At 34.4% G+C, this 16183-nt stretch overlaps 1 protein-coding gene across 1 annotated transcript in view; it reads left to right on the top strand.

Annotated features, from left to right (window-relative positions):
- LOC143186253 (uncharacterized) overlaps positions 1-14633 on the top strand; it is a 66765-nt gene extending 52132 nt beyond the window's left edge. Inside the window, exons 8-9 of the mRNA XM_076389823.1 lie at positions 2776-2988; positions 14485-14633. Of these exons, the coding sequence (XP_076245938.1) occupies positions 2776-2988; positions 14485-14595 (324 nt within the window). The 3' untranslated portion in view covers positions 14596-14633. The remainder of the gene's footprint in view (positions 1-2775; positions 2989-14484) is intronic.
- The last annotated feature ends 1550 nt before the right edge of the window (positions 14634-16183 follow it).

Here is a 16183-nt window from a genome sequence, read left to right on the forward strand (position 1 = left end):
GATGATATTTTCGAAACTACTGCAGATATCCACTTCAATTTTTTTAAGTTAAATTACTCAACTTTTTAGGATGCAAAATATTTGAGGGATGATTCTGTAGGAAGTAAAAAGGGTTACACCCCTTTTTTTCAAATGAACCAGCATATTAATTTTTTATTATTTGTATAGCTTTTGTCGAAGGTAACAACTTTTAACTGAAACATTTCTTTTTGTTCTGCATAATTAGAAAGTTATAAGGAAGTATATTTCTACTTTTTCTAAATCAAACTGAATCTGTAGGTTGAAACATATTTATATTTTTCTAGCATCTTTATAGTGTTCGAAAGCAGGAATTAAAAACTTTTTGAACTGGTTCTACATGCTAATGTAAGAGGAAAACAGAGAATGATTAAATTGCGTTTGATGCTTCAGCCCCAAGTTGTTATTTAAAGTACGTCTAAAAGTTGCGACTAAAGTGTCTGACGCGTTGACTTATGCTACTGCCGACGCGTCCTAAGCCAGGTCAGGCGTAGATGGCAGTAGTATAAGTCAACGTGTCAGCCGCCATAACACCATCTTTTAGACATAGTTTAAACAAGTAATAAACAGTGAACGACGCTTTAAATGCACTTTCGTCATTTTCAATACTTCTTCCATATACATTGGCACGAACATTCACCTTCAATGTACTGAGCCCTTCTATCAAATATCCTGCATGTCGTGTAAAATTTCAACGTGCTAATATTTCTATAGAAATAACATCTACTCTATAAAAATTTATTAACGAATAAATTTGTATTCATTTAACCCCCTTTATAAACAATACATAATGTAATTAACACCTGAAGTTTCATTCCCATTAAATTTCCATGCAGTTCATATGTGATTGACAATAGACAAGGAAAAATATTTTAGATTTCCATTTCTCGTTCCAGTCGTCTTGAATTTTTAAATGAGAGCATTCAAGTTCTTTGCAATTAAAAATTTATCACGAGTTGTTTATCTGTGAATAGCCATTCCTGAAAACATTTTACCTGTAGTTTTTCTCTGGTCATAAATTCACAAATTAGCCAGTTATCACAGTTCAGATGTCAACGGGTCAAACTTCAACAAGTGTGCTGTATCTTTGGCCAGTCCACACCAATAAACGTTTAACAATCCACGAACGAGACCCGTGACTCGGTGAATTCGTTTTAAATCCCACCGTAATGAGCTGTTCCAATAAAACAATTCCCTGGACAGTTGAGAGCCGCAGGTATCAACGACTCTCACGCTCTAGCAACACACCATTACTCACAATCTCAACGCGTGTGATATTGTCCAGTCACTGGAAGGTTCCAACAATGGAATACGAGTTAAGCTCCCAGTATCAGGTTTATACTGATCTCCAGCAGATTAATTTAATACGCGATATGTAGGTGTACCTTTTTATCTATAACTGGCACTCTCCCTTTCCCCTGTTGGAACTTTTGGAACATTCTATAGTATCAAAAATAGCAATAACTGAGGCAATAGGAATATTAGATAGGAAACGTTAGCTATTACAATAGGCGGGAGTTTTTTTTTAATTTATTTTAGGCAATAGGCTCTTTCTAATCCTTAAAAATTGTTGGATGATCTCGTTCTCTTATCACCAAATTCGTTATTTATGTTAAACAATTAATATTACAGTAATATAGTCAACCAATATATTCTAAGGACGTTTTATATATACATACAGGTTGAATCAGATGACTGTATCACCTGAATTTTTTTGGTAAAATTTTTATTGTATGAAAAAGTATTTCAAATGAAAATTGTTTGATATTGTGAATATATTCATCTTTTCTATGCTCTTGTCGATACCAAGTAACTTTCGTTCTGAACAGTTGCATGACTCACTCTGTATAAATAAACTGTTTTCTAGTAGCACAATCTGTGATTGGTGCTGCGTGTCTCTATGAGATATAAAACAATTTTACTTACTTAGCAATGGGTTTCTAGTAGAATGCAAAATATTTTTTGACTAATTTTGCGAGTGATAGCCTACAAAGATTAGTAAACTGAGATACTGCAATTTCTGAATATTAAATTATTTTATTGAAAGAATAAAGTTGAATGTGGTTTGCAGATAGTTTTCTCTTCCCTCAAAAATAACTGCTTTCTCAATTCTTCTCAATTCATCACCATAGAAAATATTAAGGGGATTATTTTGCTTCCTCGACGAAGTGCACCAAGGACGCAAGAGAAAAAGATTGTGAGACCTCTATATTCATAAAAGCAGTTCAATTTATTTTTTACATAGTCAGCTTTCGAGATTGGATTTTGAAAGTATTAAACTTAAATAACCAATATTCTAATGATCTACTATACTGGGTGAATAATAGCACCAATTTGTGCAGCCAATTAGTGGAAAAATATATGATCCTTTCTAAAAGTATGCGACTTTATCGGCCCAGAAAAATATAGAAGTACCAAGAAATATGAGTAATCAAAGACATTAAATTTCATTCTTGAATTCTTTTCCATCATCAATTATTTTCAAAAACCGCGTCACACTTGATATATATGTGAAAAACATTCATTAAATTCGATTTCAATTATAACACATTCTACCGTGTCGTATTTTACAATGTCATTTCTATATTAACATTGGAAGAAATATTGAAAAAAAAAAAGTAGAAAATAATATTTACGCCACATCAAAGTAAACGTTATAAATCACATCAGTCATTTTAACTGCTTTAGCAGTTTTATAGTTCGCTCTCTCAATGGGGTACTCATATTAAGGAAGACAATTTCACTTGGCTGTTCCAGGATTTTGTCACCGGCCTCAGCATATTGTCTCGTGGTTCCATCGACGAGAAACTACGGTGGACCTTCTCCCTTTACGATATCAACGGCGACGGCTGCATTACGAGGGAAGAAATGACGGACATCGTGACAGCTGTATACGAGCTGATGGGGAAATTTGCTGATCCAATTTTGGACCACGAAGGCGTGCGCGAAAAAGTAGATCGAATGTTCCAGGTATGAATTTTTTATGCTCTCCTCTCTTGACACGCGAAAGAACGTCGAAGTGAAAGCTTATCGCCAATTTTCTACTCTTCACTTTATACCTGCAAAAGTAATTTTCTGATTTTGTATAATTATCTTAACCTTCCACTTTCTTTGAAAACGTAAAAGCCTTAATTATAAGTTAAGTTGTAGTGGGTTGGTGGAACTACGTGACATTACTTGCATCACAGTGATTAGAAAGTTTAAAGCAAATCGGTAGTAGTGATTAGTAAGTTTAAAGCAACTCGGTGGCACTATACATGGTGTCCCAGTAAAAATTGCCACCTTGATTATCTTTTAAACTGTAAGAGTAATAGACAATTTTTTAAATAAAAAGTGTTTGATATTAAAGGGGTCATCAGATGGCCATGTCCACTTCTTGGACAAAAATGTAGGATGCCATTTAGAAAAACAGAAGTTAGTTTCATGTGTCTTCAACGACCCCACGTACAAAGAAGTGGACATGGACATATGATGACCCCTTTAATATCAAATATTTTTATTTAAAAAATTTCTCTGTTACTTTTACAATTTAGAGGATAATCAAGATGGTAATTTCTATTGGAGCACCCTGTATATAGAATAAAAATTACATTTGAAAGAAAAGTGATTTATACATAGGGAGTACCTATGCAAATATATTATGTGTATATAATTTTTTGTGGTAATTAAACATTTTCATAATTAGATTGACTTATTTATTTAAAATTCTAATGTGATTGAAACGTATAGCAGAAAATCCTTCAATAGTTTCGTTATTTTTCTTTTCGTATAAAAATTTCTTAGCACATTAAATACAAAGTAACGAATTAACAATCAAACTACACTAGAAAATGTTAGCTGAAGAATATTTTCGTGAAAGTACTTAGTAACACAAAATTTACTCAAATTTAATTTCTTCAAGTACTTCTTTTTCTTTCGGGGTTTAACGCTGTCTCGCTTTTTCAGTCATTAGCAACGAAATTGCTAATGGGTTCTACGTTTTAGTTATCTTGCTAGATTAAACTTTGCAGTGTAGATTAGTGTCCTTGAGACATTGAATTGTTTTCCATGTAATCCTTGGATGAGAGCGTTGCATTTGGTTTTATGCGCTCTTTTTGTCAATATTGTTCAAGCTTTTGTAGCTGTATAGTTTCTAGTTTTAGTTTAGTACTATAATTTTCGAAATTCTAATTGAAATTCTCTTCAGCTTACCCATTAGTAACTTCCAACTGAAGTAATACGATATTTTACATCATATAGCAGAATTAATGATAACATATAGCGGAAATGATGAATTAACAATATTAAACAATTTTAAATATAATCTACTAAAAATGTAAAAGAAAGGGAACACACGTTTCGATGTTTTTGCTCGTCTGTTCTCATTCCTTTCGTTACCACTGCGCTATACAATACGTGCTAGGAAAGCATATGTGTCCCAAACACCATCTGGCAAAGCAACAGCTGCATAGTCTTCAAGTACATTTACACCGCTGCAAGATTCTGTTGCAGAGCATCCTCGAAAATCGTCGATTTTTAGTTTCTTTTTCATTTTCATTTTTGCTTTAACAAAACAACCTTTTTATGAACATAGAAAATTTCTATACAAATTTCTTCTTAAAATTTCTGTTATATCAGTATAAATATTAGAATATAATTTGCAAATTATTTATTTTAAACTAATTTCAACACTGTGATAAAACCATTCCATTTTTTTCTTCCATTCAATATTCTAATGAGTGATACAGTTATCTAATTGCTATATAATCGCTTTAAAAAAGAGGATTCTTAAAAGAAATATTTAGAAACTTTGGAACAAAGCATTTCTTCTACAGTAAAAATAATTTATAGAGAATATGAGATATATTAACATCAAAATTCCAGAAATTAAGCATCCTTTAACTAAACAAAATATAGAGCATTTTCTAAAAGTAAGAAAAAGCTTTTCTAGTTTTAAAAAATATTTATTATCATTCCTGACACTTCTGCAAAATGTAGTTCACGAAGTTTTACATTACAGCTACATATATATGCCTGAAATTACCTCAAAGTAAATTAGATTAATTACATTCCTGTAGAACTTGCAAAGTAGTTAAACTCCAACATTCATCAATTACTTCATCTAACTGGCACCGAATTACGATAGTTCGAAAATTCCATATTAGATTCTATTCGATCGTAGAATCCAACGGAAGTCGAACAGTTTCCGTGAGTATTGACAGGCCTCTGACCCTCCGTCCCGATGAAAGAAAACGAGTGGCTGCTCATAAAGCATCCGATCGACTTTGATGATACAAGGAGGAGCCTTTCCTTTCAGACCTTGTCACATTGTTAGACGCCAATGACGACGTCTCCGATGACGTACTCGCACCCTTTGTTGCTTTCTGTCTACGTTCGATAAAAGACGTGTCGCAATTCGTTTCAGAGAGACAATTTGCTGAATCTCTCATAGTTTTGTTTCTGCGAAGACGACTTCCTGTTAGCAAGTCTTTACAGGGAGAATTGTATTTCGAATGTCTTTCTTGGATAGCTGAAAATAATAACGTTGAAAATTTATGTGGAATAAAGAAACCATTTTCTCGTGAGATGAAAATACACGAGGATTATTCATTTTTTTTTTTTTTTCATTTATTTTTGACCGAAAATATAGCTTTGGAAATATGGAAAATGGAAAATTTACATTAGTACTTTTTTAAATGACAACACTAATTAGAGTGTTATTTGGTAATTATTTGTGGGATTTATTTATTAAATGTAATTAAGGTATTGAACCTGTCATTTCTATATTTGAAATTTGGTGACTGTCGATCATGACCCTTGTTAAACATATGCCAGTGACGATGTAGCAGTTTACCACCATCCCTTAAATATCGACAGTGTAGCATCTCTCTCTTACTTACCTTACGTTGTCCTAAAGTCACCATCAATTTATGATCTTGTGCAAAATGTAAAATTATTCTTAATGGGACATCGTGCGGTGTCTTCATGGGATGCTTTTACGTTATCCTTATAAAATTCTTATTTGATCTCAATAACTTTGCTCTCATGAGTCGATAGCCATAAACGATGCGCATAAGCTAAGCCTGATAAACTTATACGAGGGACGACTTTATATTAAAACTTATAGTATGCTATCGTGTAATGAAATAAAAATTTTATGTGGCTTGTAAGCTGTGTTACAGTCATATCTTTTGCTAAGAATTGAAATTTGAGGAACCTAAAATAAGTTGAAAAAATCAATTTCTCTTAACATTCTTCACGTTTTTCAACTTGAATATTGTCATAAGGAAGACCATGTACCATGAAGACCAAGGTGTTTCCAAACATATAAGATGCTTTTGGAGAATAGATTCTAGATACGAAGACAATGTAAAAAGTTCATATGTGCATATGTCTAGAAACACTTAGTTTTTTTTCGTTATCAATCATTTTATATTATGTATAGTGTGATACTTTCTTTAAGACCTATCACTATGTGCCACTCATTCAAGGGACCGAAATATCCCTGGGCCTAATAGGACCTTAAAGAGGATAGCACATCGTGGATGCAAGAAATAGGCCAGCATTCTAAGCAATATAAAATAGCATGTAACTAAGGAACTATGTATTTTCAGGCATATGTGCGTTTGAAATTTTTCATTGTTTTGTATCTAAAATCTATCCTCCACAAGTGTCTCACGTGTTTTTTATTTTCTATAGGATTTGAGCCAACGTTTTACGCAACATAAATTAGCGTATATCTAATGAACTAAGCATTTCCAGTTACATGTGCATATCAACTTTTTTGATTGTCTATGTATGTAAAACATATCCTCCAGAAATGTTCCACATGTTTGGAAACACCCTGTATAGGATTTACAAATACCGAAGAGAATAAAATTTAATATCAGTTGTATAAATATGAAAGTGTAGATATTTCAAGAATTTCTAATCTCGTGAAAGTGTCCAAATATCTATGCATGGTAGTGTAATTCACCATTCTATTAATTCTCTTTTCATTGTCTATGTATGTAGAATCTATTCTCCAAAAATGTCCCACATATTTGGAAACACCCTGCATGTTTAATTAGTACTCCCTATATTCCTTTCATCCTGTTCAATTTATTCCAAAAGCATTCCAAAGAAGCTTTTTCTTATTAAATAAAAGTAGAAGCACGTGAAAGACAAATTCGCAAATACGAAACTTTCTAAGATTCTAACGTATGTTAACCACCTGAATATGAATTAAACTCGCGTGAACCAGAAACCGTTCTTTTTCACTAGAAGTTGCAAGTCTTTCGCTGAAAGTCCTTAGGGCGGTTGGTAAAATTTACAAACGGCGAGTGTCAGGCTAATGCCAAAGGGAGGAGACGGAAATTTATTGGTAAAACTGCCCCGAAATGCGGCAAATTACTTGTTTACGGTTGCCGGTTCTCAAACGCAAATATATACGCAAAGAGCAGAGAGAGAGAGGCGAACAGTCGCGCAGAGAGAGGTACAGGAAGGATAGGAAGGAAACCACTACAGTAGCTGGAATTCTAATGCGAAATCGCATTGCAGAACGTGTATTTGCGAACGTGCGCCCCGTGCAATAATTCAAATCGTAATTGCCTGTCGCTTCAGTATCGCGAACGTTTCGTGAGATCCGTGAATGTGTAAGGATTACCGAAGAGAGGACACCATCTTGTCCACTCGTGTTTGGCAATGTAAGGAGTTTGTCGACTGGCAATTATGGTACGGTCTTAGTAGCTTCCTCAGAATTGTTCGCATCTAAAGCTGCGTTTACACTGTGAAACGTGACACTCTTGTGTAACACATTTCTGTGCCTGAGGGCCAACGCGATCCAAGTCCTTTTTTTATTATTTTTCAGGAGAGCTGAAAAATAAATGCGATATTCTATTTTTTGACATAGTATTTGAAGTAATTTATAGTATTCAATTTCCTTCACTTATGACGTAACTTAACTAAATTTCTGACATTCTAATCAGATGAAAGAAAAGTAGCAAGTTCCTGTAAAAATTTTAATTTTGAAAAAATGGACTTAGGTTTATCTTGCTCTGGAATACAGATTTGTTTCTGATTTTTTTAAACAATATTTTTTACAATTTGTTAAGGTGCATCTATGTATATTATACAAAGTGTTCGACAACAGGTGTTAGAAATTGTAAAGAGTGATTCTACAGTTTAAATTAGAATGAAAATGTCTAAAGTTCGCTTAGAATGTGTCTGACTTAGAAGTTCTTCTACTACTGGTTTATAGTAGCGAGGTCAGCCGCAGAGATCTCAGTAGAATAGGTCAAATCAGACACATTTTACATTCATTTTACGTGTATCTTTGACAACTAATAATTCGAGAATGAAGCCTCTTTATACAATTTTATCATTCTTCATTTTCGTTTTATTTTGACATGTAGAATCATCTCTTACCATTTATGTTTGTTGTCAAACAGCCTCTGTGATACGAACAATTTCTTTTAATTATAATGTTACATGTACATCATTCTTCTTTTCCTTTTTTCAGCAAATTTTACAAGTTTTGTTATACAATATTATATTGTATAGATGTCCTTTAATACAATCACATGAAATCATTTTCAGAAGATCTTTCACTTTTTTCTCAATTAGTAGGTAACTATATTAATTATTTTTTCTTTGAAATTGGAATTTATTATTTTCATGCTATGAATACTTGAAAGTGCACTATTTATTTGTAAATTTTATTCTATTTTATTTCATAAACTTTGGAAGTGGTGTCGTTTAGAACAACTTCTAACTGTACTGAAACCTTATTGTTACGATTACTATAACGCATAAAGCGGTAGGGATTGTCACATTTTCAGGAAACGACGAAATAACCAAACAGCGGTAACAGGAAATTGCCAATTTAAAGTTCGTCCCTTGACGATACTGAAGAAGTATTCGAAGTTTAAAGTGGTTCAGATTTCTTTTCCATTCATTTCTTTCCATTGTTGATACAGTTTATAAATATGTGTTGTTGATCACTGTTACTGACTAAAATAATTGTAAACATATCACAGCCACTAGCAAATGGTATAAAATATTTTAGATTACATTCTTAAAAAAAACTACTTTCATAGGCGTTTCAATTCCCTATTAGAATCCCTATTATTAAACTAAATATTGTGGTTTGTTTGTGTTTCTAGTTAAATCTGTAGAAACAAATTAGTAGCACATTTAAGCAAAGTACTACAAACATAATAATGAGTATAAAACAATAAAATACTAAAGAAACAAAAAATATTATTAACTAAATAATATACCTACATTCAAGTAATAAGTATAAATTAAAATATTGTACTATAATAATTAGGTATTATTTCATCAAACAACTGCCTACAGTTGCACTTAAATGTTTAACCCAATATTTTGGTAAAAAATATATACAGTGATTTTAAGGAAATTAAAGTAAACCTAAAAATTAAGTTACAAAACCTTCTCCTAAATTCACAAAACCTTCGAAAATAGAACGTCGTTTTATGAACCTATACTTCCGCCATGTATCCGTGTATCGTTTTGCGAACATTAGCGCGCATAGCTGCAGATTAATCGATGTCGGACAGAAATGGAAGAAGGATAAGAAGGACGTCACACGAGAGGAAACAAGTTTTTCGAGACCCAAACGACATTTTAACAAGCTCCTCCGAGCTCCCCTGACATTATGTCTTCAAAATGTTATGTCTTGCATGATGCCCTCAATTTCTTTCAGTGCGCCGACTGTTAACCGAACAGTCTGAAGAAGAATGCTAAGAAGTATATGCCATAATTCAAACTTAGTTTTCTCGAAAACGAAGCACAATATCAAAAAAGTTTATTCTATATTTTCGACTGCTTTTTTTCATGCGAAATCACCTCCTTTCTGCTTGTACCATCAGTTTTGGGACACGTATTATTTGAGATCAAATATAAGAATTACATACACTTTAGGTATTATTTTTGTACAGTTCCTAATGTCGTAACCAAACTTGAACTATTGAGTTGCTCAGTCATAGTAAAATACTGCTGTTAAGTTTAGTCTAGTGTAAGATATAATATATGGGTTCAAATAGAGTTCGATTGGTCTTCTGTACCATATAACACAGAAACTTTCGAGGAAATGAGGCGTGTAAGAATTCAATATACTTACAGAGAGACAACTTCAGTTTCAAGGTATTTTGCACGTGATGACAAAGTGCTGTTACGTGTGAACGAATAAATATTTTCAGCTCAAAGTTATTGAGAACCAGAATCTAGGAACGATGAATCTAGTCGCACAGCTTAAAACTGACTTATCAATAATTAATGACTGTTACGAAAGTAGCTAGGCTTACTAGAATTTGTAAGTTCTTCTTTCTGAACTTATGGCGAAGTTTACGATTTAATTATTACTCTTGCATGAAATATGAACAGAACACTTTCCTGTTCTTCTTTCATTCCGTAAAGTTGCTTCAATTTGCTCTTTCGGCAAAAAGAAAGTATAAACTTTATCTATGGTCAAAGTTCCTGGAAGTATATAAATCTGGTAAAAAAATGTGCTACTTACTTGAAAAAGCTGTAATTAATATACTAATTACAGTATAATATTATTAACTAAAAGGATCTTTAAATATTATTCAGATGTAAATAAGCTCGTACGAGTAATTGTTAACGCTAAAATATGAATTATTTTTATTTTGTATCGACACCAAGTAAAATTAAAGAAAACTATAAAGAAACATTACATTCGTGAATTGTGTACTCCTTTAAGAAACTGTATTCTTTATTTTACTACTTCAGCAGAAAAAGGTCTATAAATATTCATCGAGAAAACTTTTGGTTTTAATCTTCTTGGACACAGATTTATTGAACTTGAAGGAAAATGGCTTATTTTTCCTTTTAAATTATTTGCTTATTTATTTACCTTTTACATTTTCTATATATCTTACCTTAAAATACCTTTACTTCTTTTTACTCTTAATTACCTTCTTCCTATATCTTCCAATTATAAATGTAACAGGATTCCTAATTTCCTTCTTGACACATTTTATGGCAAATACACATCACAATTTATCAAAACTTTGACAATAATTTTCAAATTTTAAAGAAAACTAAACGTACACACACCTGGAACCAACCCCAACACCTGGAACAAAATACCCAATCACAATAATTTATGTTCCAAACCTAAAACAAGGAAACAATATTTCAGGATGATAACAGGCCAATTAAATCAAACGTCAATTTCATGTCACCTCCCTAATTAGCTCGCGACGCTTTGCAAGCATTCAGACAAGCCATAATGGGAACAAGCATATGCACGCAAAAAGGCGAAGGTAAATCGATAATCCTAATAACGAAAGAGCAAACGTAATTCCCGCTGAAAGCCCTTCGACACCTCCATCCCCCGCTGCTCTTTTTCCCCCCTCTGTAACCAGCCCTACGCAGCGACGAGAGAGTCGATGCAAAAGGCGACGAAGTGAGGCGGGGCGAGGCAGAATCAATCAGCCTTAATTAATCAAGGAGAAAGCAGATGTAATTGATGCGAGATATACCACGCGCGGTTCGTTATCTCGCGTAAACTTTTAATTAAAAACGAATGTCTCGAGAACAATGGCGATGCCGCGGACAAATCGGGGTCCCGTGAAACCTGGAAAACCATCTGCCCAAACTTTCGAAAGCCCTTCGTGCCTGGCCAAATTCGCGGCTGGCATGAGTATTTAAAAGTAGGAGCAGTCGGATGAGCGAACGAGTTTGCAGTGGTCTATAGTCTATAACGATGGGGACTCGAGAACTGAGTAACGATATCGTCTCGTTGTAGACACAACAGGACACGAGACGATTGTTTGATATCATGCTCATCCTTTTTATTTTGCGACGCGTTTCATGGCGACCGCGTGTTCCAAGTTGGAGTGATGAATTTGTTTCGAATTTTAAACAATGCAGTACTTCCTTTTCAGTAAGAAGTTAAATTGTCATTGAACATTTCTTTCCAAAGGACATGGTGTACGATCGGGAAGCCTAACAGTGGGAATTTAACAGCAAATTAATTCTGTATTAATCATTGTGCAGTACCTAACAAACTATCATATTCTAAATTTAATTTAATTCATCCTTATTAAATTAAATAGTGTTATAATCATTTTTAACACTAGTTAAAGACTAGTTAGATAGTTCCCGCAAAAAATTCAGTCAGTATCAAAATTAATATCCTCAAAGTCAAAAATTAAAAATCTTACTTTTCTGGTTATTTACAGAACAGTTGAATGAATTGAAACCCCTTTTAATAGCATACACATTTCAGGTAATGTAAGCTAGTTCATTAGTAACTGCATATAATTATAGAAATTCGCCTAGATTGTATTATGATGTGTGAATGGGGATTATAAGCACAACTCACTGAAATCCGCTTATTATCGACTTCTAATTATAGCCGATTCATTCATTAAAACTCGACTGTTCGAATTCCCTTAGAGTATTAATACGGTTAAAAATAGATCAACGCTGTTTTTGTTATATGCACACAATAATACACGATGCTAGTTAAAGGAATGTTTACAATTTAAGCAATAATAAAATTGTTATAATATTACAAGGAGAAAATGTATCCTTCGTTCATTACGAGACAGAGTTAGAAAATTCTTCGAAATAAACTAGCTATACAGATACAACGAATAAAATCTAGAACTGAAATTATTTTGTGTATATAAATAAATATTGATGTTATAAGAACGCTTGAGACAGTCGCAGAAATAAGAAGCGTGAAACGTAAAATTAGTCTCGTCCTCTCCCAACGAGCACTTAAAGCGCCTTTAGAAAGAGGGAAGAGATTAGATTCAAGCGGGTCGGATTAACTGAAATCATGGTTAACGACGAGCAACAGTCCATTGTTGAAGTTCAACAGTTCCATCTACACCATTGATGAGGATTTGGATTCGTTTCACAGATTCCTTGAGAGAACAGAAACTCAGTTGCATAGTGAACGATCTGTTAGAAAGTAAATAGAGTAAATACCATACTATTCTCTAAAGGACTCAATTGATGAAATCTGTTATTTACGTTACAGTTGTAGAATCATGATTACTTTTGTTTCTTCTGATATTTGCGTAGACTTTGCAACTCAATGAATAATTTACTGTGACTAAGAAACGCCGTAAAGTCTCTTTTGGAGATTGATAATTATAAAGTCTTATAAAGTTCTCACGAAAGTCATGAAGATAAATGTTTCTGAAAATCATAGCATTTACCTATCTATTTCAAAATATCTAGGTACTAACTTCCATCTTATGAGTGTAACAAAAATACTAATCAATCATTTGCATAAGTACGAAGTTATAAATTTCAGAGTCAAACATGTACCTCACGAAATACTGAAAGCAATACTACAACTAGTAGTATAAGTAGAAAGGTGATTCTATGTACATGAAAAACAAAGTGTCAAATATAGACTAAAATTTGTGGATGCCCCATATCGTTTTCGAAAATATTAAGTTTAAATTTTAACCAGGTACGAATGTACGGAATTAGAATTTCATGTATTTGAGAGGAACATGGGCCAAGAATATTCACAGTCTGGCTATTGGTTGACTCTATCTACTCTATTTCTATCGTCCAATATTTCTCAAATAACTGTACAGAGTGATTGGCCACAGATGAAGGAATTCTACAAGCCAAAATGAAACAAAAATGAAGAGTAAGAAATTACGTTTAATCTTTCATTTGTTAATTACAAACGTGTAAAGAAAAAACATTTAAACACTTATAACTAATACATAGGCAGCTCCATCGTAATGTCATTATGTTCTGTTAAATTGCATACTTGGGGCATGAAACGTGATTTTTCACGAAATTTACTTAAATCTAACAACATTACATTTTCCTGCACAAAGATTGAAAAACCCTCACACAGAAATTTAATGCTTACTTTCCTGCATAATTGCCTATTTTAGTCAGGAAAAATAATTCCAGGGTATAATCGTACATTCTGAATAGACTTACGCTTCGCTACACTTTCTCCTCGAAAATGAAGTATATTACCAACAAATTAAAGAGCTCATAATAAAAACGACCCTTGCTAACTTTTTCTTTTTCTAGGAGAGTAAAAAGAATACTTTAGTATCCTAAACTCTTATTCACGTGATTCATATTCTCTTCAACAAAATATTAATCATAGTACACAAATTACATTTTTTATTAAAGCTCCCATTCCAACCACTAGAATGTGTTCTTATTAAAAAATCGTAAACACTGACAAGGGCTGTTTTTGTTACGAACTCTTTAATATTATTCGCTATTCCCAAGTTACTTTCCACGTAGGATCACTACTATTATATTACCTTACGTAACACAGCAATATTTCTAAAGTCAATCGCAGACTGAAATGCCGCATCGCTCAAAATCCTATTATACCCAAAGCACCCACGTCAGATATCCTCCAATATTCGAAGAGCGTCTGTGTACCAGTCAAATGCTTATTAAATTATTCCACCAGGCGATCCCCAGAGAAATAACCATAAACGTCTGTAACTGTTGCAGAAGATGGACGGGAACAAGGACGGTGTGGTGACGCTGTCCGAATTCTTAGAAGCCTGCCGCGCGGACCCTGACATCTCGACGAGCATGGCGGCCCTGGACACGGCCTTCTGACACTCGGCGCGGCCGCGGTACACACCATGGACCTGAAAGGATTCGTCGATTCAGGAATAGATCGCTCAACGTTGTACCTTACCTGTTGGACCAGAGGAACGAGGTTCCTCGAGGTGTATCACGAGGATCTCGCGCGACAGGGTGGGACTCGCGGATTCTATCCAGGCGCCTCGACGCGCCTCCACAGGGGACGAGCGTGGATCCCCTTTGCCATTTAGATTCTCGATGGCGTTAATGACGATATTCCTTCCATCGAGGAGCGTTTAACGTCGAACGCGGTTCCCCCCTTTAAATCAAAGATCGCATGAAAAATGGTCGTGGAAAATAGAGATTGTCCTCTCGAGAGTTTCTAGTCGTAGTTTCAGACATGCGTATATCGCTAGGCGAGAGAGGAAGTAGAAGAGGGGAGTCACAAAAGAGCAAAAAAAAAAATGATAAAAAGATGATATTTCGTAATTGTTTAGGTAGTACGGAAATTGTTACGGACTGTTTCCAGTAGTTCGTTTTTAAGGAACGCGCGCTACAAACGATGAACGAACATGCAGATTTAGAGAGCTGCTGATAGAGACATTCCCCGACGACGGCGGGGTTAATGGCACACTTACTTTAATACGTGGAGATGTTGGTATTTAATGTAAGAAATAAGCGATCGTATTCGTGTATCACGGGGTGGTTGAAGGGAAAGAAAGAAGTGGGAGTATATTTGCGGTATAGCTTGTTAGAGTTTTCAGATACTAAAGAGAAAAATATGCCACTGAGACTTGATGTAAATTGTACTCGGCATTGTTTGTGCCAAAAGGTAGTAATAGGGAGGAAACGAGGTGCACAAGCGTTTGAACATAGTATTTCTGTAAAAGTACTGATTGAGCTTAGCTTTACGCAATTACTTTTGTCTTTTTTTTTTTCCTACTGACGGTAACAGTATTCGAACAAAGCTTTTTTTTATACTAACAAACACGCGTGTGTAGAATCGTAACGCCGATCCTTGAACGCTTATACAACAATAATGACGTAGCCTAGTTTTGTACAGCAACTAGACTTTCTACGCGGCTATTATTTGCTAAAACGTAGCGTTTACATTAACATTTAATTGAGGCTGTCGATCGGAACGAAAATGGACTTTGTATCGAGACACAAGCGAGGCAGTCATTTCTATTCATTCGCAACAGTGAAGTTGCTTTCTTTCTTTTCTTTTATTTTTCATGCCACCGTTATGGCCAGAGCCAGCAGCGAGCTTGCCTCAATCGTGCGCGCATGCTAGGGGAAAATTCAATTCCCTCGATTCAAATTTAATTCCATCCGCGAACACTTGTCCCTGCGATCACGAGCAACAGAAGAAAACGGTTCAGGATCTCATTATTCAGTGATTTCGAGGCGATCGTGGATTAGCGTTGAATCTTTAGTTGAGGCTTTAGCGAGCGGAGATAGGTCGCGTATTCGAAGGCTCTTTTTGAGCGAAGCAGGTTAAAACGGGTAGCAGTAATTCACGTACGATTTTTAATGATAATAACGCGTGATTCGGCTCGTTTAACGCTTTACGAGAGCCAGAGGAATATGCCATGCGGCGATTTCGTCGAAAATTTGTGTT

Source organism: Calliopsis andreniformis, chromosome 12, assembly GCF_051401765.1.
Source record: "Calliopsis andreniformis isolate RMS-2024a chromosome 12, iyCalAndr_principal, whole genome shotgun sequence".
In the NCBI taxonomy this organism is placed as follows: domain Eukaryota; kingdom Metazoa; phylum Arthropoda; class Insecta; order Hymenoptera; family Andrenidae; genus Calliopsis; species Calliopsis andreniformis.